At 36.6% G+C, this 24046-nt stretch overlaps 1 protein-coding gene across 1 annotated transcript in view; it reads left to right on the forward strand.

Moving 5' to 3' along the window:
• RERG (RAS like estrogen regulated growth inhibitor) overlaps positions 1 to 24046 on the forward strand; it is a 107011-nt gene that overhangs the window by 72758 nt on the left and 10207 nt on the right. The window contains exon 3 of the mRNA XM_004435408.3: positions 23396 to 23452. Within this exon, the coding sequence (XP_004435465.1) occupies positions 23396 to 23452 (57 nt within the window). The remainder of the gene's footprint in view (positions 1 to 23395; positions 23453 to 24046) is intronic.

The raw sequence follows: 24046 nt of genomic DNA on the forward strand, positions 1-24046 counted from the left end.
TATTTTGGGATAAATTACTAAAAGTGGAATTCCCCCCTTAAAGTTAAATCTTACAAACTCTTCTATAGAGTAGCACTCTGCTCCTGCAATATGTAACAGGTCACATTCTGTGGTGTACTATTATTAGTGAACATCTGTCTCCCCATCGGAACTGCAAAGCCCTGAAGGATGGTTCTGTCTTGTGCTTCTATATTTCATCCCCCTCCCCGACAAACAGAGCCTAGCATGGTATTTTCTGTTTTTTTTGTTTGTTTGTTTTTTTCGTGAGGAAGATCAGCCCTGAGCTAACATCCATGCTAATCATCCTCTTTTTGCTGAGGAAGACTGGCTCTGAGCTAACATCTATTGCCAATCCTCCTCCTTTTTTTTTTCTTCCCCAAAGCCCCAGTAGACAGTTGTACGTCATAGTTGCACATCCTTCTAGTTGCTGCATGTGGGACGCGGCCTCAGCATGGCCGGACAAGCTGTGCGTCGGTGCGTGCCCGGGATCCAAACCCGGGCCGCCAGTAGTGGAGCGCACGCACTTAACGGCTAAGCCACGGGGCCGGCCCTAGCATGGTGTTTTCTTTTTCCATAGTAGGTATGGATACATATTTGTTGCTTTAAATATAATTATACATACATTTTAACATTTCTTTAAATGCTAAGCATAAAGTATCAAAATTCAGCTTACATAAGGGAAGCCTGAGATGCAGTAATCAAATAACAGGTGAAAATTTTCTTGATTTTAGGGAAGAATAAATAAACACAGCCCTGTTTTTCTCAGTCACTATCAGAGACATCACTAACGGTGAAAGGACTGCTAATGAATTTAACGGAACCAGTGTCCAAAAGATTGATGTTCATGTAGAGACAAAATTTACTACTAAATAGACACATTAATATTGGAGCTGGAATATATGAGTATAAAAAAAAAATCTCTAAATGCCTATGGAATGGGTAGTTTTAATAAAAGTGACCTTTTCTAATTCACTTCATGTTTTCTCAGTGCTTCTGCCCTTGATATCAATGGCTGATTTATCAAGTCATCTCACATAAAGTTTATTCCTTAATAATGAATTAAAATAATTTAAAAATTAAAATAATTGATAAAATAATTAAAGTTGCTTGTGCTGACATGTACAGAAACACTTTTCCAGGGTCTTTAAGTTTGATTCTTGCAGGACTCAACTCCACATTCTTTTAGAAACAGGAGGCTCACTAGAGCAGACCAGGACTGGCATTCTCCTTCATTTGCTGTTTGTCTTTTAGGTCTTTTTTTTTTTCATATCTACATTCTTTATTCACTTCTTGTTTTATTCTAATTAGCATTTCCAATGGTCCTTCTGAAAATCCCCTAAAGTCCCCACGAAGGCCTAGCCTTCTGGATGTCTTCATTACCTACAATTCACTTACAATTTGTCTTCATTGCACCCGTAGCCTTGTTCTGGAAACTTCTCCCCCTGGCTTTTTCCTCAGTTCACATTATCTAAGAATGTGTTGTACTCACTCCCTGGGCTGTCAGCCTGCTTTTACCTTTTGCACTGTTTTCTTGGATCTGACTAACCACTCTCTCTGTAAGTGGAGATCCCAGATCCAGACACTCCTTCATGTTATTCTGAGGGAATCTGATGTAGTTTACATGTATGTTTGACATGTTTCGTGTGCACCTATTCCTTTTCTCCGTCAAGACTCTTAGATGTCCAATTCCTGAGATATATTTTTGATCCTATAGAAATGGTAGAAAGATTGGCCCCAATTTTATAAACATACATTTTCTCAAGAAGAAAACAATTCAGTGGTCTCTGTTTTTTTGTTCAGCATCTTAATACATGTGTTTTTCACAATCTACCTTCTAATGCATTCAGATCTTGTCTTCGGTTAATCATTCTGGGGAAATATTTTGTTTGATGTTGAAATGTTCCTAAATAGTTCAACACATTTTGATAGAGGTGATCTGGGTCGGTGGTCATAATTTCAGAAGCAGGTTCTACATGTACGTGTATTTCAAAACAAAGTTTCAGTTTCCGCCATCTTTTGTCAGTACAAGAGGATTATAATTTATGCCCTCACTATTCTGAAAAATAAATATGTCTGAATAATTACGGTTATAAAATGATTGCACTTTTCCTCCATCTTTATTCAGATTATTTCAGCCTGAATTAACTAAAGACCGTTCCCCCAAATATCCATCTCATTTGGCTTGTAAAGACACAGTGTTAGCTAAAGAATGGTACAAAATGCATTTTTTGCTTAGAGCAAATTTTACAATACGAATAGTATTCATTTTCAGACCCAGATTTTAATCTTTTTGATTTATAATATTAATTTAAGTTCACATAATTCTGTAAACCAAAGCCAGAGAGTCTTTCTGATCACCAGTATAATTATTACTTTCATCCAATGTTTACCAGAGGATAGTGAATTCATTTTGTTAAGATGAGATCTGGCATGAACCTTTATTCCAGGCTTAAATGAAGCAAACATAGCGTTTTTTTTTTTTTTGTTTTTTTTTTTAGGTTTCACTAAATTAGATTTACAAGCAAGGCACAATTAAAAGCTTTAGAATGCCAAGGAAAAGGCAGATTTGAGGGAGTTGTAGACTTTTCTTTTAAGTATATTTGGCTAACACCCAAATAGAAATAAAACTGAAAGAGGGGATGTTAATGTGATCTTTCTAAGTTGATTTGCTTCAAGCTAATCTGCATGCTTTTGAACTGCTTGCCAATCCACCAAAGAGGCCAAATCACTAAAGGTAAACAGGATTTGGGAGGCTACCTGATCAGGAATTCAAGGATTAGCCTTCACTCTGCTCTAGACTTGCTGCTGTCAATCTAAATGGGTCCCATCCTCTGTGCCTCAAAGTGCTTCCATTGACACACACATGGTTCCAATGCAAATCAGAAGAGCAATATTGTATGTTACACAATGGTACAGTAGATAGAACAGCCTGACCTTTCAAGTGGGCAGACCTAGATTTGATTTCTGATAAAGGGGCATAACTAGCTGTGTGAGAGATAGGTAAATGACTCAAGCCACTTAAACCTCACCTAGGAAAAGAAAATAAAAATACCTACTTTACCTTGCAAAGATATTGTATGGGAAGTATACATAGGGTGACCATGTAATTTACCAACTAAACCAAAAGCACTTTTGAGAGTGAAAGGGGCATTATTAAAAATTACGCCATGACAATAGCAGTGAGATAAGGCTATCCCAGACAAACCAGGAATATAACATAATATAGTTACTGTATATTCTATATTAAATATAAAAATATAGTATAAAATATATATAATATTTACCATAATACAAGGAGCCTGGTACATTGCAGCACCTGGTGTCAGTTTCTTTACCCTTTATTCTGGAACATTTAGAGTTTATAAAACACTTTTACATATATTATGGCATTTGCTAATCACAACAGCCTTTTGAAGTACGTTTACTTGTCCTCATTTTACAAATAAGGGCACCGGAGCTCAGAGAGCATAACTACCTTGCTTGAGATTCTTAGGAAAGTAAGAGCTGGGATTCAAACCTAGTTTTTGTCATTCCAAGCACAGTGGATTGTCTTTTTCCTGTACCACAACTTCTCCCAAAGAGCTTGTAAACACATTTTCTATGCACTCATGTAACTGGTGTAAATTTCTCTAACATAACCTAATTTCAATCTCAAGTCTCATTCTGTGTCCTGACATGAAACTTAAAATAGTCAATTTTATGTGAGTTTAGTCCAAAACTTCATATTTTTCTTAGTGGACTTATGGTCAGTTCAGCCACTATATGGCTTTGCTGCCATCTCTCTACTCACTGGTGTGAGATATAACATATGCAGGCTTACCCTGAGCATTAGAAGTTCTTCACCATTTGTCCCTGCGGGCGTCTGCTGGCATTGGTATTCAGGCACAGCCTTCCTTCTGTGCTGCCATCCACTGATGAACTTGAGCGCATCGGTCGTTGAAATCCCCTTGTCAGACTATAGGACATGCTCAGGTCCACTGGCTTTTGATGACACACCTGTGGCACTTTCTGAGCCATGAAGCAAGCTTTTGGATGTGCCCTGGGTCCTGTTTGGACAGTTTCTCTGTGACCTTCTTTGAGATCCATCTGCCTGGTCATCCTGTGAGCTGCCCCTATTGTTCCTCTTTAGCCAAAGGGGATTTGGTGAGGGCTCTCAGGGCCAAGACAGGCTATGGAGGAGAGGTCCCCCCTTGTTCTAAACCCTCTAAACCCAACTAGAGATACTCCTGCTGCTTGCTTCTTCTCCAACCTCACCTCACTGGCACAGCCTAACAGGGAGAGAATATAGGTCCACATCAAAATTTCTCTCACTTGCCTTTCTATCTGACTGTTCTCTCTTTTCCTAGTCTAGAAAGAGTGTTTATCGCAGGCATCTGAGGATGGGGGTGTTTAGGAGATGGGGGTAGACAGGGGTTCTGGCTAATTGTTAATGCCAAATCTTGGCCTCTGGAATCTAATTGTTAATGTGAAAATCTTGGCCTCTGGAATGCTAAAATCTAGGAATAAATATCTGGTTTCTCTTTGTATTTGTGCTCTGGCTTACCTTCTCTTGAGGGAGTGGAGGTCAAGGTCTAGTTTAAAAGGGAAAAGAAAATGGGGAAAAATCTAAGACATTTCCTGCTAGAAAAAAAACACTTAAGTAAATGCTTTACCACATTATCCCCCACTCTCATTTTAAAACTTTCTGTCATTTTGTTCTAGTCTTTTTTCTATAGCATTGCACATGTGAATTATATTTGGTACACTACTAAATAGTAGCTGAATATATTGTTAAATTTGTGTGATCCACAATGGTATGTTCAAACAAAATGATGACTGATAAATGTTTAAAATGAGTACAAGGCCATGAATTGTTATGTGATACAGAATCATTTGATAATAGCTTAAAAGCCTAGATTTACTTCTCGATTTCCTCTCCTGCATATTCTCTTGAGCCCACTCTGGTCAAGCTGTAATCCATACCACGCCATCGCCAGTGATTTCACACAGCTAAATCCAGTTCTCAGTCCTCCTCTTACTTATTTGCAACATTTGAAACAATTGAAATCGATCCCTCCTCCATAAAAAACTTTCTTTGCATAGCTTCCAGGATTCTAAACTCTCTTGGTTTTCCTCCTACTTCACTTTCCCAGTCACCTTCACTGATTTTCACCTCATCAATCCAACTGCTAAAGGTTAGAGGTGCCCCAGAGTTCAGGGTGCTCCTATATATTTACTGTCTTCAGGTGACCTCATCCAGTGTTGTGTCTTTAAATACCATCTTTATACTGACATATTTACCAATTTGCATCTCCAGCCTGGATTTCTGCCCTCAAGTCCACACTCTTGCATCCCACTGCCTCTTAAAACCTCCATTGCATGTCTAAAGGATATCACGAACTTGTCTTGTCCAAAACTGACTCCTGATCTTTCCTCTAAAATTTTCCCCACCCACAGTCTTTCCTCATCTCACGAAACTTCATCTGTCCAGTTTCTTAGGCTATAAACCTTGGAATCATCCTTCACTCCTCTTTTCCTCTCACATTACACAGCCAGTCCAAAAGCAAATCTATTCCCACCACGTCCACTGCTCCTCCCTGGTCCAGGCTGCCGTGATCCCAGTTATCACGATAACCTCCTCACTGCTCTCCTTACTTCTTCCCTTGCCTGACCCCTCATAGTCTATTACCTACAGAGCAATCAGATCACATAGCTTCTTTTCTCATAACAGTCTGATGTTTCTCTGCCTCAAATCAACATTCTTACACTCACCTACTGGCTCTGCATGACCTCCTCCCTGCCCTTCACTTCACTTCACTCCTCTCCTTCCACTCTTTGTTCTTTCTACCCTAGTCACATTGGCTGCCTCCTGTTGCTTACACATGCCAAGTGCATTTCTGCCTCAGGGCCTTTGCGATTACTCTTCCTTCTGCCTGGAACATTCTTTCCCCAGATATTTAGATGGCTCATTCCATTACCCACTTTGGGTCTCTGTCAAGATGGCATCTTATGAGTGAAGCCTTCCTTGATCACTCTTTTTAAAAGAGTACCCAATTCCAACCCCTCCACTCCTCTTTCTTTTCTCTGCTTTACTTTTGTCCATAGCACTTATCACCATATAACACACTATTTATTTATTTGTATTTTACTTAATATCTGTCTTCCTGTCCTGGAATCTGAGGACCATAAAGCTTGAGGGATGAGACTTTGGCCTGTTTCTTCATCTCTCTAGGTCCTAAAGGAACCTGGCACATTGTAGTTGCTTAATAAATATTAAATGAATGAATGAACAAACAAACTCAGGGGCAGTCTTGTTACTCAGCAACCAGTTCAGTGCCATGCACATGTTATTAGTAACGATTTGTTGCATGCATGAATGAAATGGGTTAAACCTATGAGCATTTGTCTTGAACTCGAAAACTCACAGGGAAAAAAAAATTATATATCTTTTCTATAGTTTTTGTCTTCGTTCTGAGATTTTCTATGGAAGGAACCATTAATTACTGTTGCATTATTCTTTAGTGGGCTTAAGCACATTGTGGTAGATATATATAGGGTAATTGCATTTGGTAATAGTTACCAACATGACCTACCACTTTAATATACCATCCCCCCAGAGCCCCCAGCAAAGCTTTAGACAGCATATACTAAAGAAGATCATTGAGCCAAATCTGTTGGATTTGAAACTAGGGTTCTGTGAGGTTCTATTCTGTCTGTATCCAGATGTACTCCCCACTATGGTGCAGATTGTTTTTCTACCCCACACCATGAAGAATGGGTTTGGAACAGCTAGAAGAGAGTTGGTTAAGTTGTGTGCTTTTGCCAATGTATGCATCAAGATTTGTGCCAATTATTTCAAAGTGAAAACATAACAGATGACAATAAAGTTTCAGAAAGTGTATACAAAAATATGCCAGTGTATTTTTTAGGCAATTGAACTTTAATGAAAGGGACTGGTATTACATTTCTTATTTCGTCTCTCCCATCCTCCTTCTCTTCTCTCCCCCTTGAGACTCAAAATATTGTTATTATCCAGAGAAAATGCTAGAAAAAACAAAATATAAAAGAGACCACTTGATCAATCACCAGCAAATAATCCATAATTGACGCTCAAATCACGCCATCTGAGCCGTATCAGCCATACATTCATATTAGGATCATGTATATAATAAATAAATGAACATGACAATGATTTGGTAAGCTTTTGAAATTAATTTATTTCAGAACAAAGGGAGCAAACCAAATGAAGTACAGTGAAATCTTCTTATAAAATGCTCTAGTGAGCTATATGGAAACGTTGTTCTGTGTCCATAAATTTCTAGCTGTTAGATCTTGGTTTTGTCTGACAATTTACTTTTAGAGAAATTGCTGGCAAGAGAATATGTTTACATCATTTGTGTCAAAAAGAAAGTAAGATTAGCAAAGTGGATCTGAAGTGTAACTTTCTAATTTGAATAAAGCAGTGGCTCTGAGATAATAAAGGCTAAACAATAACACATGTAAGTTTATGAGTGTATGAAAAAATTTTGACACATTTTTATTGGTTAACAGAGGATAATAAAGAGTTTGTGACTATGTATACATATATATATATATATATACCAACTATATATTCATGTACAATCTGTAAAGTTTGTGAATGAGTAACTTGAAAAAGTTAGAAATAAACTAAATAGGAATAATGGTGAAATTTAAATATTTGTAAGTTGAGTTCTGTTTCCAGCCCTGTGGTGCCAATGTAGGTCAGTGAAATCTGTCTTTGCATTCCACACTTAAAAAGTGCTAGAGTAGGGCCGGCCCCATGGCTTAGCAGTTAAGTGCGCGTGCTCCGCTACTGGCAGCCCGGGTTCGGATCCCGGGCACGCACCGATGCACCGCTTGTCCAGCCATGCTGAGGCCGTGTCCCACATACAGCAACTAGAAGGATGTGCAGCTATGACATACAACTATCTACTGGGGCTTTGGTGAAAAAAAAGGAGGAGGATTGGCAATAGATGTTAGCTCAGAGCCGGTCTTCCTCAGCAAAAAGAGGAGGATTAGCACAGATGTTAGCTCAGGGCTGATCTTCCTCACACACACACAAAAAGCTAGAATATATATAACACACGGCTGAGCTGAAAGAAGAGTGAGAGAAGATTGAGGAGGCAGAAAAAACAACAGGGTGAGAGAGCTCTGGAACCTACTTATCCTGTACAAAAGCTGGACAACCTTCCAATTTCAGCCCTGAGATGTAAGGAGCTTCTAAATCATCGCTCCTGTGCTTACAACCAGAAAAGAGCTGAACAAACTGAATCATTACTTTTCTTGGACCAATGAAAAAATGGAAGTTTCTGCGCAATCCACTATATCCTGAAATCTGGAGAGAGGCACAAGAACACAGAAAATCATAGCCAAAATTAGCTTACCTGGACAGGAGCTAATGGAACTATGAACTGATCTCTAGTTGGAAAAGTAGACAACATGCAAGAATAGATGGGTAATGTAAGCAGAGAGATGGAAACTTGATGAAAGAATCAAAAGGATATGCTAGAAATCAAAAACATTGTAAGAAAAATGAAGAATGCTTTTGATGGGCTCATCAGTAGACTGGACACAGCTGAGGAAAGAATAAGTAAGCTTGAAAATATGTCAATAGAAACTTCCCAAACTGAAATGTAAAGGGAAAAAGAGAGAAAAATAAAAACACAGACTATCCAAGAATTGTAGGATGATTCTAAAAGGTATAAAATACACATAGTTGGAATACCATAATGAAAAGAAAGAGAATGGAGCAGAAGAAATATTTGAGATAATAGTGACTAAGAATATTCCAAAACTAATGACAGACACCAAAACCATAGTTCCAAAGAGCTCAGAGAACACTAAGAAGATTAATACCAAAAAATCTACTGGGCATATCATATTTAAACTGCAAAAAAACAGACAAAGAGAATATCTTGAAAGAAGCTGGGGGTGGAGTGTGGTCATTTTACCCACACAGGGGCAAGTATAAGAATTATACAGTGGACTTCTCATCAGAAACCAAGCAAGAAGAGAGTGTAGTGAAATATTTAAAGTGTTGAAAGAAAAAATCACCAACCTAGAATTTTATATCAAGTGAAATTATCCTTCAAAAAAGATTTTCTCAGACAAAGAAAAACTGACAGAATTCATCACTAGCAGAGCTGCCCTGCTAGAAATGTTCAAAGAAGTTCTTCCTGAAGAAAAAAAATGAGACGGGTCAGAAACTCAGATTTACATAAAAAAAGTAAAAGCATTAGAGAAGGAATAAATGAAGGTAAAATACATTTTTTTATGTTGCTTATTCTTAACTGATCTAATAGATAACTATTGTTTAAAGTAATAATATTAACCATGTAGTGGGTGATTATGGCACATGGATAAGTGAAATGAATGACAGTAATGTTATAAAAGATGTAAGAGAGGAATTGAGAATATCCTGTTATAAAGTAACTTGCACTAGCTGTGAAGCAGTATAGTATTATTTTAAAGGGGACTTAGTTGTAAATTTATATTGCAAACTCTAGAACAGCCACTAAATTCTTCTTAAAAAGAAATATAATTGATATGCTAAGAGAGGAGCAAAAATAGAATCATATAAAATGCTCAGTCAAATCCAGAGAACCCAGAGAAAGAGAGAAGGAGAAAAAAGAAACAATAATTGCAACAAATAGAAAATGATTAGAAACATGTTAGATATTAATTCAACTATACCAATAATCACTTTAAAGGTGAATGATCTCCACACACCAATTAAAAGAGATTGTCAGAGTGGATTAAAAAAACAAAACCAATCATATGTTGTCTACAAAAAAAACCCCAACAACTTTAAAGACACAGGTTAAAAGTAATATTAGCAAACCAAATCCAACAATGTATAGAAATAATTATATACCACAACCAAGTGGTATTTATCCCAAGTATGCAAGACTAAGTCAACATTCAAAAATCAATTAATATATTCATTCTATCACATGAACAAGCAAGAGAAGAAAAATCACATGATCATAATAATAGATGCAAAAAAAAGCATTTGACAAAATCCAACACCCATTCATGATGAAAACTCTAGGCAAAATAGGAATAGAGAGGAACTTCCTCAACTTGATAAAGAACATCAACAAAAACCCTATAGCTAACATTATAATCAATGTGAGAAACTAGAAGTTTCCCTGCTAAGATCAGGAACAAGAAAAGGATGACCCTTTCACCACTCCTTTTCAACATTGCACTGGATGTCCTACGTCATGCAATAAGACGAGAAAAGAAAATAGAAGGTGTACAGAACAGAAAGAAATAGATAGAACTGTCTGTTCACAACGACATCATCATCTATGTAGAAAATCCAAAAGAATAGACAAAAAATCTTCTGGATCTAATAAATGATTACAGCAAAGTTACAGGATACAAGGTTAGTATACAAAAGTCAATTGCTTTCCTATGTACCAGCAATGAACAAGTAGGATTCAAGACTAAAAGCACAATAGCATTTTTATTAGCACCTGAAAATGAAATACTTCGGTATAAATCTAACAAAATATGTATAAGATGTATATAAGGAAAACTACAAAACTGATAAAATAAATCAAAGAGCTAAATAAATTCCATGTTCATGGATAGGAAGACTCAATATTGTCAAGATGACAGTTCTTCCCAACTTGATCTGTAGATTCAACGCAACCCCAATCAAAATTTCAGCAAGTTATTTTGTGGCTATAGAGAAACTGATCCTAAAGTTTACATGGAGGGGCAAAAGACCCAGAATAGCCAATACAACATTGAAATAGAAGAACAAAGTTGGAGGACTGAAGTACTTGACTTCAAGATTTACTATAAGCTACAGTAATCAAGACAGTGTGGTATTGGCAAAAGAATAGACAGATCAGTGGAACAGCATAAAGAGACCCAAAATAGACCCACATAAATAATGTCAACTATTTTTGACAAAGGAGCAAAGGCAATACAATGGAGCAAAGAGAGTCTTTTCAACAAGTGGTGCTGAAACAACTGGACATCCACGTGCAAAAAAATGAATCTAGATATAGACCTTATACCCTTTATGAAAATTAAGTCAAAATAGATCATAGACCGAAATATAAAACATAAAACTATAAAACTCCCAGAAGATAACATAGGAGAAAATCTAGGTGATCTTGCGGATGACAATGACTTTTTATATACAACACCAAAGGCAGGATCCAAGAAAGAAATAATTGATAAACTGAACTTCTTCAAAATTAAAAACTTCTTATCTACAAAAGACACTGGTTAAGAGTGTGAGAAGACAAGCCATAAACTAGGAGAAAATATTAGCAAAAGACATTTTGATAAAGGACTATTATCCAGAGTATACAAAAAACAGTTAAAACTCAAAAATGAGAAAACAAACAACCCAGTTTAAAATTGGGCAAAAGATCTGAACAGATACTTCAGCAAAGAAGATATATAGATGCCAAATAAGTATGTAAAAAGATGCTACACCTCATATGTCATTACAGAATTAAAAATGAAAACAACAATGAGATACCATTACACATCTATTAGAATGGCCAAAATCAAAACAGTGACAACACAAAATGCTGGCAAGAGTGTGGAGCAGCAGGAACTCTCATTCATTGCTTGTGGGAATGAAAAATTGTATAGCCACTTTGGAAGACAGTTGATGGTTTCTTACGAAACTAAACATACTCTTACAATACAACCCAGCAATCACACTCCTTGGTATTTTCCCATATGACTTGAAAAGTTATGTCAATACAAAAACCTTCACATGAATGTTTATAGCAGCTTTACTAATAATTGCCAAAACTTAGAAGCAACCAAGATGTCCTTAAGTAGCTGAATGGATAAATAAACTGTGGCATATCTGGACGATGGAATATTGTTCAGTGCTAAAAAGAAATGATCCATAAATCCATGGAAAGACATGGTAGAACCTTAAATATTACTAAGTAAAAAACATCATCTGAGAAGGCTACATAATATGTGTATGATTTCAACTATAATGACATTCTGGAAAAAGGCAAAACTGTGGAAACAGTAAAAAGATTAGTTGTTGCCAAGAGTTATGAGGGAGGGAAGGATAAATAGGCAGAACACCTAAAACTACTCTAAAAAATAAAGTCTATTTTTAAAAAATGGGCAAAATATCTGAACAGACATCTCACCAAAGAAGAGATAAGGATGGCAAATAATCATATGAATAGAATCCCAACATCATTTTGTCATGAGATAATTGAAAGAAAACAACAATGAGATAACAATACACACCTATTAGAATAGCAAAAAATCCCCCCCCCCAAATCAAAACTAATTGACGATACTAAATGCTGACACGAATTCAGAGCCACAGAAACTCTCATTTGTTACTGGTGGAAATGTAAAATGGTGCAGCCACTTTGGAAAAACAGTTTGGCAGTTTCTTTTAAAGCTAAACGTGATCTTACCATAATCCAGCAATTGTGCTCCTAAATATTTACCCAATCAACCTGATAACTTACATCTACATAAATACCTTCCTGCAAATGTTTGTAGCTAAAACATAATTGCCAAAAACTGAAAGCATCCAAAATGTTCTTCAACTGGTGGCTGGAAAAACAAACTGTGGTATATCCATACAATGGAATGTTCATCAATAAATAGAAATAAGCTCTCAAGCCAAGACATAACATGGAAGAAACTTAAATGCATACTGCTAAATGAAAGAAGTCAGGTTGAAAAGGCCACATACTGTAGAATTCCAATTTGACTTGACACATTTACTAGCGGATGGGAGTGAATGAGCAGCCATTCTGTCTTTGTGCTTTTTTCTCCTTTGGTAGTACTGGAATGGCTCCTTAATTAGTCCTCCTGTCTCCAGCCTTACCTGCACCCCCTCAGTTCGTCTTGACACTGAAACAGCAGTAACCTTTATAAAACAAATAAATGATCATGTCATTTTTGTGTTTATAATACTTTAATGGCTTATCATCTTAAGCATAATTAGAAACTTCCCAGCTTGGCTTATAAGCTCTTCATAATGTGGGTAATTTTCCAGCCCAATATCCCACAATTCCTCTCACAGTCTTACTTTGCCAGGCTCTGGTTCTCCATACACACTGTGATCTTTTAAGTCTCCATTTTTTTTTAATGTAAAAAATGGCTATAAAGATAGCAGTGCAGTGATGATAGGGCTGCAAATGGAAATGCTCTAGTGCTAGAGGTAACCCTCCTGGACTAGAGTCATAGCCAAAGCCTATTAAATCTATATGTGCCCAGATAGGCAGGCAGTGAAATGAATGGAGCAGGGTAACGTGTAAGATCCTTGGTTCTTAAAAAAGAAGGCATTCAATGGGGTTATACAAGATATCCCTCTGCTTCCCTGGGATGCTTCTCTGAATCACTTTTATGCCCTGACAAAGTCCAAATGTTTCCAGTTGCCAATTTCTTTTATGTGCTCTAGTAATATAAGCACAGGAAAAACCTTCAGACATTAACACCATATGTATTTCCTCTCCCAGAAAAAGCATAAAAAACAAAAATCTGAATTTTATACTCAAATTCCCTTGAAAATTTAGAAAAATACTTAATATAATACAGATAATTCTATTTAAATATGATGCCTTGGTATGAAATACTATTTTTAATAATAACAAATTGTAAATTATTCAATTAAAAACTCTGGTTTGGGAAATTTAGTAATTTATTTCTTAAGCATCACTCTTATACAATGAATAATAATTTCCAGTTTGTAGAGAACTGGTTTGAATTCTTAGGCACAGAATCCATAGCTTTTGATTTTTTAATCTGCAAAATACAAATGAAAAGACAAAATCAAATCAGCTGATAACCATATTCCAAGTTTAATTCTTCTTATCTCTACTTTCAATTTAAATTCAGAAATAATTTATTGTTATTCGGTAATACAAATTAATTTTTTAATCTAACCTCTATTCCCTATCAAACATGTTAGGAAATATAAGTCGTGGTTGTGCCATCTTTCCCATTCTCATTTGTCATCCTAAAATCCGGTTGTCAGTATCAAATTAACCCTTACTTTACCAGTTTTCAGGACTTGGAATGTGCTGAAGCTAGACTCCCAGTCTAGGTTTTCAGAGACAAAAGTGTTTCCCTAAATATTTCTTGGAGATTACACCATTTATCCTTAAGAAATTCCTTATGCAGAGAACTGACATGAATAAATGTGACTCTTTCTCAGAGTGATCTTTTTGTCAGAATGCAGGACAAGTCAAAATTTTCAGGCCTAAACAAACACAATAATTTAAAAGCAATTCTTAGACCTCCATCTGGAAATAATTTACTTCTCATTTTAACTTCTGGCATTATAAAACATTCACTTTTATATTGCATTAATTTTAAATTTCCATTAAATTGCTCAATTTCTATGTTTTTACTGGGCTTAAGGGTTTTTTATGTCAATTTATTTTGACTTTCACAGGGAATAGAGCAAGGGGGGAGGTGAAGTAAGGTGTGGGGGATAGGGCTGCTTCAGAAACTACAGCTGTATAAAATTTTTGTCCCCTGGCTAGATCTGTTAACTTTTTTAGTTCAGCTACAAATTTTGAGGAGTTGATTTGGGGGAGAACACAGGAAGCAAGAAAGGTCACTATGAGATAAGGCTGACTATAGAGTTCTATGCTAAGTATTTTTCTCTTACTTTAAACTGTCTACATGAGACAATTTAATCACATCTATTGCGTTTACCAATCACCAGAAAGTGTCGCTCTGGCGATGATTATTCCCTCCAGCTTCAGGCTGTGGTGTCAGCTGCCTATGGGGCGCTGCTTAGTAGTGCCTAGGACATGATAGACATTCAATAAAATTATTTTGAATGTATAATAGATGGGTGGATGCGTAGAAGGATAGAGCATGGTGGATAGATGAATAGATGGTAATTCTCCATGTGGATATTTTTATTAATGTCTCATGGTCAACATGTTCAAGTCCAACCTCACTTGTTCTTAACTCATTTCCCCATTATATTCTGCCTCAGAGAATAATCCTACCCCCAGACCATATATGGACTAATCCCTCTCCCTCACTCTCTACATCTAATCAATGAACAATTTCTATAGGTAACCAGATCAAATTGAGCCATCCCCCTACTTAGCACTTCTGTGTGCCTATAGACTTCAGAGTAAAATCCATGCTCCTCAATGTGACTTATAAGCCCCTTCTTAGTATAGGCTCTGAAGAATCTCACAACCTACACCCCCACATAGTTCCACCCACATACCACTCAGCCTACCCTGAACTACATGTGATTTCTAACAGAGCCAGGATCTCCCATGTGTAGGCCTTTGAACAGGATGCTCTTTGCTTGGAATACTCTTCCTAATTTAGTGAGCCTCAGCTCATCCAAGACTCAGTTCACAGTTTACCTCTAATAGGAAATCATTTCTAGTATCTTGCTAGGGAATCCTCTTAGTCATGCTTTATGGTGCCTAGCACAGTGCTCAATAAATATTTATTGATTAAATGAATGTGTGTGACACTCATTTATGTAGGGAGGAGAGAAAGATTTAATGAGCAAGTGAAATGGATAAGCATTTGAAAATTATTAAATTTAGATATCACTAAATCTATCTGAAATCTGATTTCTGTGCACACACCTTTGCTCTGAGCCCCTCTCCTTAAGATCTGACAATTCGAATCACACAATTTGCTGGGGTTTTTTTTTAACATCTCAGTTTCAGTCCAGCGTATTTCCATTCCCTTTCAGTCCAGCTCCCTAGTTCAGAAAGGGCTTTTAACCCTCTTCGACTAGGAGTCCTGAGATTCCAAACTGGCACATTCTTGGTCTCAGCCATCAGTGACAGATGTTAAGCCAAAACTTTATCCTGGACCCCACATGGCCTGCTAGACCAGGGCTCAGTGCTGAGATCTCCATAGTTCACTCTTTGATTTGAGGCACAATGGCCCATGCTTCTTGGAGGATGCTAGGGTAGTCATAAAAGGAGAGGACATGGAAGAAAATGAACTTGGGGTTGGTGGTTGAGGAAAGACCCAGGAATAAGGTATCAAGGACCGGAAGAGTTAGACCTAGAGGATGGGGGAATGGGGAAATTTGATTTGGAGGCTTGATTTGACAGGAGGATGATAGAAGTCCATGTGAGAGAGGGAAGATGACACTGAACTTCCTCTTATATTTTAGGTAAACCCTCTGGTTTGCTGTTTCTAAGATGAAATAGAAGAAGCCATAAGATTGACACTTTATACATATTTCTCTGATTTTGTCTATTACATTTTCTCTTCCAGAAAACACAAGTTTTTCTCCCTCTGAGGCAATAACATCAGTTAGACTCACCTCAATCTGGCCTTCCTTCTTTTACCCAGGCATCATAACAGGACTTAAATGAGAAGATATTCTAAATTACCCGTTTACCTTTTTATTTTTCCTGGAACATGCAAAAGTGCAAACTCTCAACTCCTTAAGAATAGGAACTGTATCTTATTTTCTTTGCTGTCTTCCTCATTGCCTAAATGGTTTCTATTTATTTATTTTTCCTAATGGACATTCTATTTTTTGTTGCTTAAAGAATGAACTTGTTAATGACTGAAGAAACTAGTGAAGAAACAGTTGCTTATCGCATACTACTTTATATCTGTATCATTATATACTTGTTTTCCTCCTTGGCTGCATCCTTAAGGACCTTTTCAAGAAAAAACCAAAAAATCTTATTTATATCAAAGTTTCCTTCTTGCTTCTTGAAATTCATATTCTCTTTCTGTGTTGCCATGTTTTCTGGTTATGGATATTCCCTCCACTAAGGATGAAGAAGTCTAGTCATGAACAAATATGCACTTTTCAAAGCATGCCTCTCTGTATGATGTATGCTCATATGGAAAACAATTTCAACCATTCAGAATTAAATCATATCCATAGAAATATTAAAATATAGTGGTAAGTGTTAAATATTGGAAGAAGCATGAGTTTTAAAGTAAAAACACCTGGATTCAATCTCAGTTCTGTCACCTAACTGCTCTGTAAAATAGATAAGTTTATTTACTTTTCAGTTCAGGTTTCTTATGTGTAAAATAAGAACAGTAATTCCTATTTTTAAGAGTGTTTATGAGAAATAAGTCAGCTTGAGGTCAGTATTCAGTACAAACTCCTCTTTTAATATTTAGCTTCCCAGAAGTCCCATTAGTGTTTTTATTTAAAACATAACTAAAACCTACCTAATGGTATTTTCTACAAGTATATACACTTTAACCAACAGCTAATATGATTAATAAATGGATACTTAGTTACACGAAATTAATTTATTCATCAATAAACTATCTCCACAAATCTAGTGTAGAATTCCCTCCATATCTGTCAGTATGCTCATTTTTACTTCTCTGACGCTTTTTGACCACTGAAGGACTGGAGTTAAACGTAGGGCTGATAGTACTATAAGGTCTGGGACAGTGGTTTCGCTCTGGCCTAAGAGAAGAGGCCTGGGGGGGCCTGCTCTTCTCAGTCAATCAGGTTTGCAATGTGGGTTGACCAGTTGGCTTTTCAGTGGACATCTGGACTAGGCATTGAACCTGAGAGAGGTGGTGATACATACTCAGTGGAAGTTTCACTTTAAAGAGCATGTTTTTCAAATAATCAAAACAGACTAGAGTACAGACCTGAGTACAATAGTAATATGGAAGCCAAATAATTTATCCAAATTTTAATTGTTTCCTCATTCATTTCTCAAATATTTATTTAGCACATAGCATGTATCAGGCAGCACGCCAGCCACTGGAGATAAAGATGACCAAGGCCTAATCTCGGACCTCAGATCATTCACAATTTGTAGAACATACGGGAATAAAAATGAACATTTACAAGACAGTTGTACATGTTCTTTAACAGAGAAGAAACAAAAGACAATTTCAAGTCACATAGAGAGTGGTCAATGGTTTGGGAAGGCCGGAGAAGACTTTGAAGAGGAGGTGGTGCTTCTCTAGTTACCGCAGGTAGAAATACCATCTGGTGAATGGTGAATATGAGTCTATTGCATTGTAAATTTGTCTTTCTTTTCCTCTTTCTTTGATTTTCTCTGGGTTAGTTCCATCTTACTTAATATGCTGACTAGTTTTTAGCTTATTTGGACTTGCAAGAGTACAAAGTTAAAAAAGAAATTAGCCTGGGGGCTGGCCTGGTGGTGTAGTGGTTAAATTTGCATGCTCCACTTCGGTGGCCCGGGGTTTGCAGGTTCAGATCCCAGGCATGGACCTATAAACCATTTATCAAGCCATGCTGTGGCAGGCTTCCCACATATAAAGTAGAGGAAGATGGGCACAGATGTTAGCCCAGGGCCAATCTTCCTCAGCAAAATAGAGAAGAATTGACAACAGATGTTAGCTCGGGGCTAATCTTCCTCACCAAAAAAAAAAAAAGAAAAAAGAAATCAGCCTGAAAATATTTATGGATCACCCAAATAAGAATTGTCTCTTCATTATATCTAAAATAATTGTAATAAACCCTGAAAGAGACCCTAAAGAAACGTACAAGCAACTACATTAACATGATGAAGCACAATTGGGTCATGAGGATGATTACCTTGTGTATGTGTCAGTACATGGATTCCTGAATGAAAGGAATAGTGTCAGTACTCCACACTGAGGCAATAAAAGAAGCTCATGAGTGCTCAGAAGCATTTGTCTAGAAAGTCACTTTTTTCGAGAGACATTTCAGGCTTTATTTTCACCAAGCCTTCAATTCTTTTCTTTTGTAACAAAAGCAGTGTTGGGTAACTAGACAATATGTTTTCTTCAAAATGGACTGTAATCAATAAAATATGTCAAACCTTAAAACTTCTGGAAAAACAAGACCTTATATCAGACTCCTAATGGAAGTAAAGATTTTCAGTACCACCATTTTACTTCAAAAGAAACCTTTACTCAGGATAGTTGAGATAAAGAAGACAGAGTATTCAAAAGAAAATTAGATCAATTTTATAGTAACCATTTTAATAAGGATCAGAAAATAGCCATTATGAGACATTTCAGATTATATATTTATATAATTTTTTTTTTGTGAGGAAGATTGGCCCTGAGCTAACATCTGTGCCAATCTTCCTCTATTTTGTATGTGGGATGCCGCCACAGCATGGCTTGATGAGCAGTGTGTGGATCTGTGCCCAGGATTTGAACCCATGAACCCCAGGCTGCCGAAATGGAGTGTGCGAACTGAACCACTATGCCACCAGGCCGGCCCCTTATAAAACCTTTTAAGAAGAAGCTATAGAAATATAGCATGGGGGGCCGACCCCATGGCTTGGCGGTTGGGCGTGCGCCCGGGTTCAGATCCTGGGCACGCACCGACGCACTGCTTGTCTGGCCATGCTGAGGCGGCGTCCCACATACAGCAACTGGGAGGATGTGCAACTATGACGTACAACTATCTACTGAGGCTTTGGGGAAAACAAGGAGGAGGATTGGCAATAGATGTTAGCTCAGAGCTGGTCTTCCTCAGCAAAAAGAGGAGGATTAGCATGATATTAGCTCAGGGCTGATCTTCCTCACAAAAAAAAAAAAGAAAAAAATATAGCATGGTTCTCTTGTGAATTCTCTTGGGTTCGTTTTACTGCTTATTCTCTCAATGCCTGGCTATGATTTAACTATTAACAAGAGCGAGCTGTGACATGGATTGATATATCTTTTTCTATTTCTATATCTATTCAGCAAGTATTTTTTTAGTCTACTCTGTGCCAGACACTGTTCCAGACACTAGAAAACAGTGATGGACAAAACAAATTCCATGCACTCGTGGAATATACATTCTAAAGAAGGAATCAAATAAAATAATAATAATAATAAATAAGCATTTCAGTTGTTTTTATTGTTACTATTATTAGTGGTGTTAGTAGTAGTAGTAGAAGATGATTTATGGAATGCACGACTGGGAGGGTGGCAGGCAATGACCTCCTCTCCTACTGCAGCCACTCTTGCTCATTCTCCTTTAGCCACACTGGCCTGCTTAATGTTTCTTGTGCATATCAAGCACACATTTCCTACTTTAGGGCCTTTGCACTGACTGTTCCTTCTTTTTGGAACACTATTTCTTCCAGATATCTTCCCTCATCTCTTTCTTATATCACCTTCTCAATGAGGATTATCCCGATCACCCAGTCTTAAATAACAGCTCTCACATCCTCATCTCCCAATGCTAACTCCCTCTTACCTTGCTCTGCATCTTTTATCCCATAGCACTTGTCATCTCGAACATACTATGTAATTTATTTATTATTTTTATTTTTATCTGTCTCCTCCTAGTAGAATATAAAAGCTCTGTAAGGTCAGAGATATTTGTCTGAATTGTTTACTGCATTATTCCAAACACTTAGAACACAACCTGGCACAGAGTAGGCACACAGTAAATATTTATTCAATGAGATGAGGTCAGATGAGAGAATTTGGGGAAAATAAGTGACACGAGATGGTTTACTTTTTAGCAGAATCACTGGCTGCTGTGTAGAGAGTAGTTTAAGAGGGTTCTGGAGGTGCAGATGAAGTAGAGACAGCGCTGAGGAAGTGATTACATTGTCATTAACAGGTGAAACCATGTGACGAGAGTGACAGTAATGGAGTAGGTGAGAAGTGGTAAGATATATCACACATGAAAATTATATCCCATTATAAAATTATAATAAAATGTGGGGCTAAATAATACTGGTGAAGTTTTATAATTACCTCAGTAAACAGTGAATGTCACCTAAGCATCTCAGACATGATTTAAATAACAACAGAGCCTTTAACAGATATCATTTGTACAGATGTAAAATTATTTTCATTCTTTAGACTAATAATTTTAAATTAAAATATTATTGAAAACTTAAAAATATAGAAAATGCATTTGTCTTTTCCATGAATAATCTGTGAGAGAGATGAAAACGCATCTTCAAAGGATGAACAGATGACATGTCAATTTTTTAAAGTAGTTTTTGATTTTTTTACTGCATTTGAAAGATTGAATTTTTTAAAAAATGTGTGATTCTATTGTTAAAATAACCATCAAATAATGATGTGTGTCTCTTAAAAAAGAATATTGAAATTGTTTAGATTGATTTCATTGATTAAGCCCAGCAACACTGCCCTGTTGGAGGGAGGCTGGCTGAAACTGAGCCAGTAACCTAGAAGTCAGCAGGCTCATCAACAACAAACATGGTATCTCAAAGGGGCACAGGAATCATGTCTATAGTAATAGAACCCCTTCCTTAGAATCGAACCCCAGAGCTAATTTACTCCAATATTAGACAAAATTCTAACAAGCTTGTTAATATAGGTTATCAGTCTTTGGAATAATAAAAGTAACAAAGTAGATATTCAGATGGGTATTAGAGATAGTCTCAATGACTGTGGCAAAAACAGAAAGCCATGGTATTTGAGGGAAGAAAAAATTATTTATGTGTGTGTATGAATACATATATTCAAAAACTAAAAATATTCAAAAGCCCTGGCACTCTAGAGCTGTTTTGCCTTAACTACTCTACAGCTTCTAACTGCACAGGGTACTAATCAAGGTTCTTCATTAAGATCCAGACATTTAAAAATGATTCAGTTGTGTTTAGTGTACAGGGTTTTGAAAGGCAATGGAGTGTCTAATACATTTTAGAAAGATTTCTTTGAGAAATGATTAAAGTTTAAATGGTCTTGGAATTGGGGTACTTCAAACATTACTTATGTAGCAAATTTTGTTAATTTTAATAGCTCATTGCTTGAAGATGCCAGATAAATGAATTTTTCTAGGTTGTAACCTTTAGAGTTAAAACTACATATTCTAACAGAAGATGAAATTCTTCGAATACTGCCGGCAATTAGGTTTACTAACACTTCTATGTTAAAAACAGAAAAATATCTGTTTACTACTTCATACATGCAAAAAAAAAAAAAAAGACAGTCTCAGGAGAATGAACAGTGACAGACTCTCAAAATTGCAGATAAAACCACAAGTACGCTCACTGTGGGAAGTATTATAGGGTCAGTGGCCTTGCTACTTTAGGCACTGCAAATATTTTGGCTCAAATCCAGCCTCACACTCTGTAATTAGAAAAAACATTGCTACTTTCAGTCTCCAGCCAAGCCACATATGCTTGTGGTCTGTTTTATGAGGTTCTTGTTGCAATTTGCACTGAGATCTCTCATATAAGACACTGTGGTTGGTAGGGGGTGTATACCTCCTTTGATCTTAACAGAGGCAATAGACAAAGGAGATGATGACAGTAACTTGCAACAAACAAGTCATTTCTTCAAGCAGTATCTTTAGACTACTACCTCCCTGGCATTTCAGTAAAAATAAAAATACCCTAATAATAGATATCTTTAAACTGTAACATATGGTAGACATTGATTCTTTAGTTAGGGTCAGTGGGTTCTCAAGAAGACTATCAATGGTATTCAGAGGGCTCGTGAGCCTGCTGAAATTATATGCCAAACTGTGTGTATATACATTCTTCCAGGGAAGGGATCCAAAGCTTTTATTCCATTTTTAAAGTGTCTGTGACACTACACTCCAAAAAGTATTTTTTTTAAAAGATTAAAAACCACTGTTTTCAACTATAATACAAGTATAAGAAAATGGTCAGTATGTCTCCACCAGTGTGAAGGACAATAGAGTCCACATCCCTCAGTGCTTGTCTTTCTCCGACCCATCTTCTAGTTGAATATTATCCAGATGGCTGACGCCTTAAATTCAGTTTAGGACAGTGGATAAATTCCAGGCTTTGGAAACAGACTTCTTGGATTCAAATCCTTGACTTAGCCACTAATTAGCTAGGTGAGCTCAGTTAAATTAGTTACCGTCTCAAAGCCTCAGTTTCCTTATCTGAAAAATGGGACCAATCCTAGTATCCACCCCTTGGGGATGAAGTGAGGGTTGAGGAGATCCTGCACGTGAAGTGCTTAACACAGTTCCAGGTCATGACCCTGACCGTAAGTGTTTCATGAACATTACTTTTGATGAGCTTTAATGAATCACTAATAAAATCCTTAATTTTAAATATTTTTATAATACAAATTTCCAGCTAGTAATCTATAAAAATTATCATATTTTTAATTCACCTTTATCAATCATTATCAATATTCAAATTTTAGAGACCTGTATTGTGACACTTTATGTCTGAATTCATTGTTTTGCTAAAAATGTTATATGTGAGCATTTTCACATTGTGATATTGTTTGTTTGTTTTTAACCCTGTGACTAAAGGAACAAATCTAAACTATTGATTAATACACAAATTCATTAAAACCTTACACCAGTTCTTAGGCCACAATATGAAATTGAGAAAGTATTTGAATAAACATAAGTAAATGTAATGGGTTTATATGCCAAGAAATATAAAACACATATAGTTGTCTGGGCTATTTCTCTTTCCTTACCAGGATAAGAACTATAAGAAAATTAATAAATTTTTTTGAAATGTTGCTCTTTTCTCCACAGCTCTTGTAGTGAGATTTCTGACCAAACGGTTCATCTGGGAATATGATCCCACTCTCGGTAGGTCAACTTTTATTTCCTTCTCCTCTCTAATCAAGTTTATGACCCAAAAGAGAGAATGACACTTTCTCTTGCAACATTTTTAAGCATCTTCCAGCTATTTTGAAAGTGCTTTATCAAATCATGCAAAGAAGCCCTCTGAGAAGCTAGACATGTGTTGCATGCTGTCTGTGCTTAGAACCATGCAATTTTAATGCATAAATGAGAAACTCAGGTCAAACCGGAGACACGAAGGAAGTGGGTACAATATGATGCCCTTCCATCAGGAAACACAGGATCATTCTAATGAGGGAACGAGGATACAGTGGACATGGCTAATTTGGTGTGGGAGACAATGGCATGCTGAGGAGAGTATAACAGTAAAATAAAACTTGTGAATACTGATTTTGGAAAAATATATAGATAATCTATGTTTTTCCCCCTCTTCTCTGCAATGAATCTGATTTAAGCCTATTTAAAAAATAAAAAAGAAGCAAAAGTTGACATCTGTTGATCTTGAAAATGGCAATAATGTTGATGTATGAAGCGTTCATCACATGTATTTTTCATAGTCTGTAACAGAGTACTTATTAGAAATCTATGTAGTTATCAACT

The sequence above is a fragment of the Ceratotherium simum genome, chromosome 17, assembly GCF_057802395.1.
Source record: "Ceratotherium simum simum isolate JZ-2026a chromosome 17, ASM5780239v1, whole genome shotgun sequence".
Taxonomy (NCBI): Eukaryota; Metazoa; Chordata; class Mammalia; order Perissodactyla; family Rhinocerotidae; genus Ceratotherium; species Ceratotherium simum.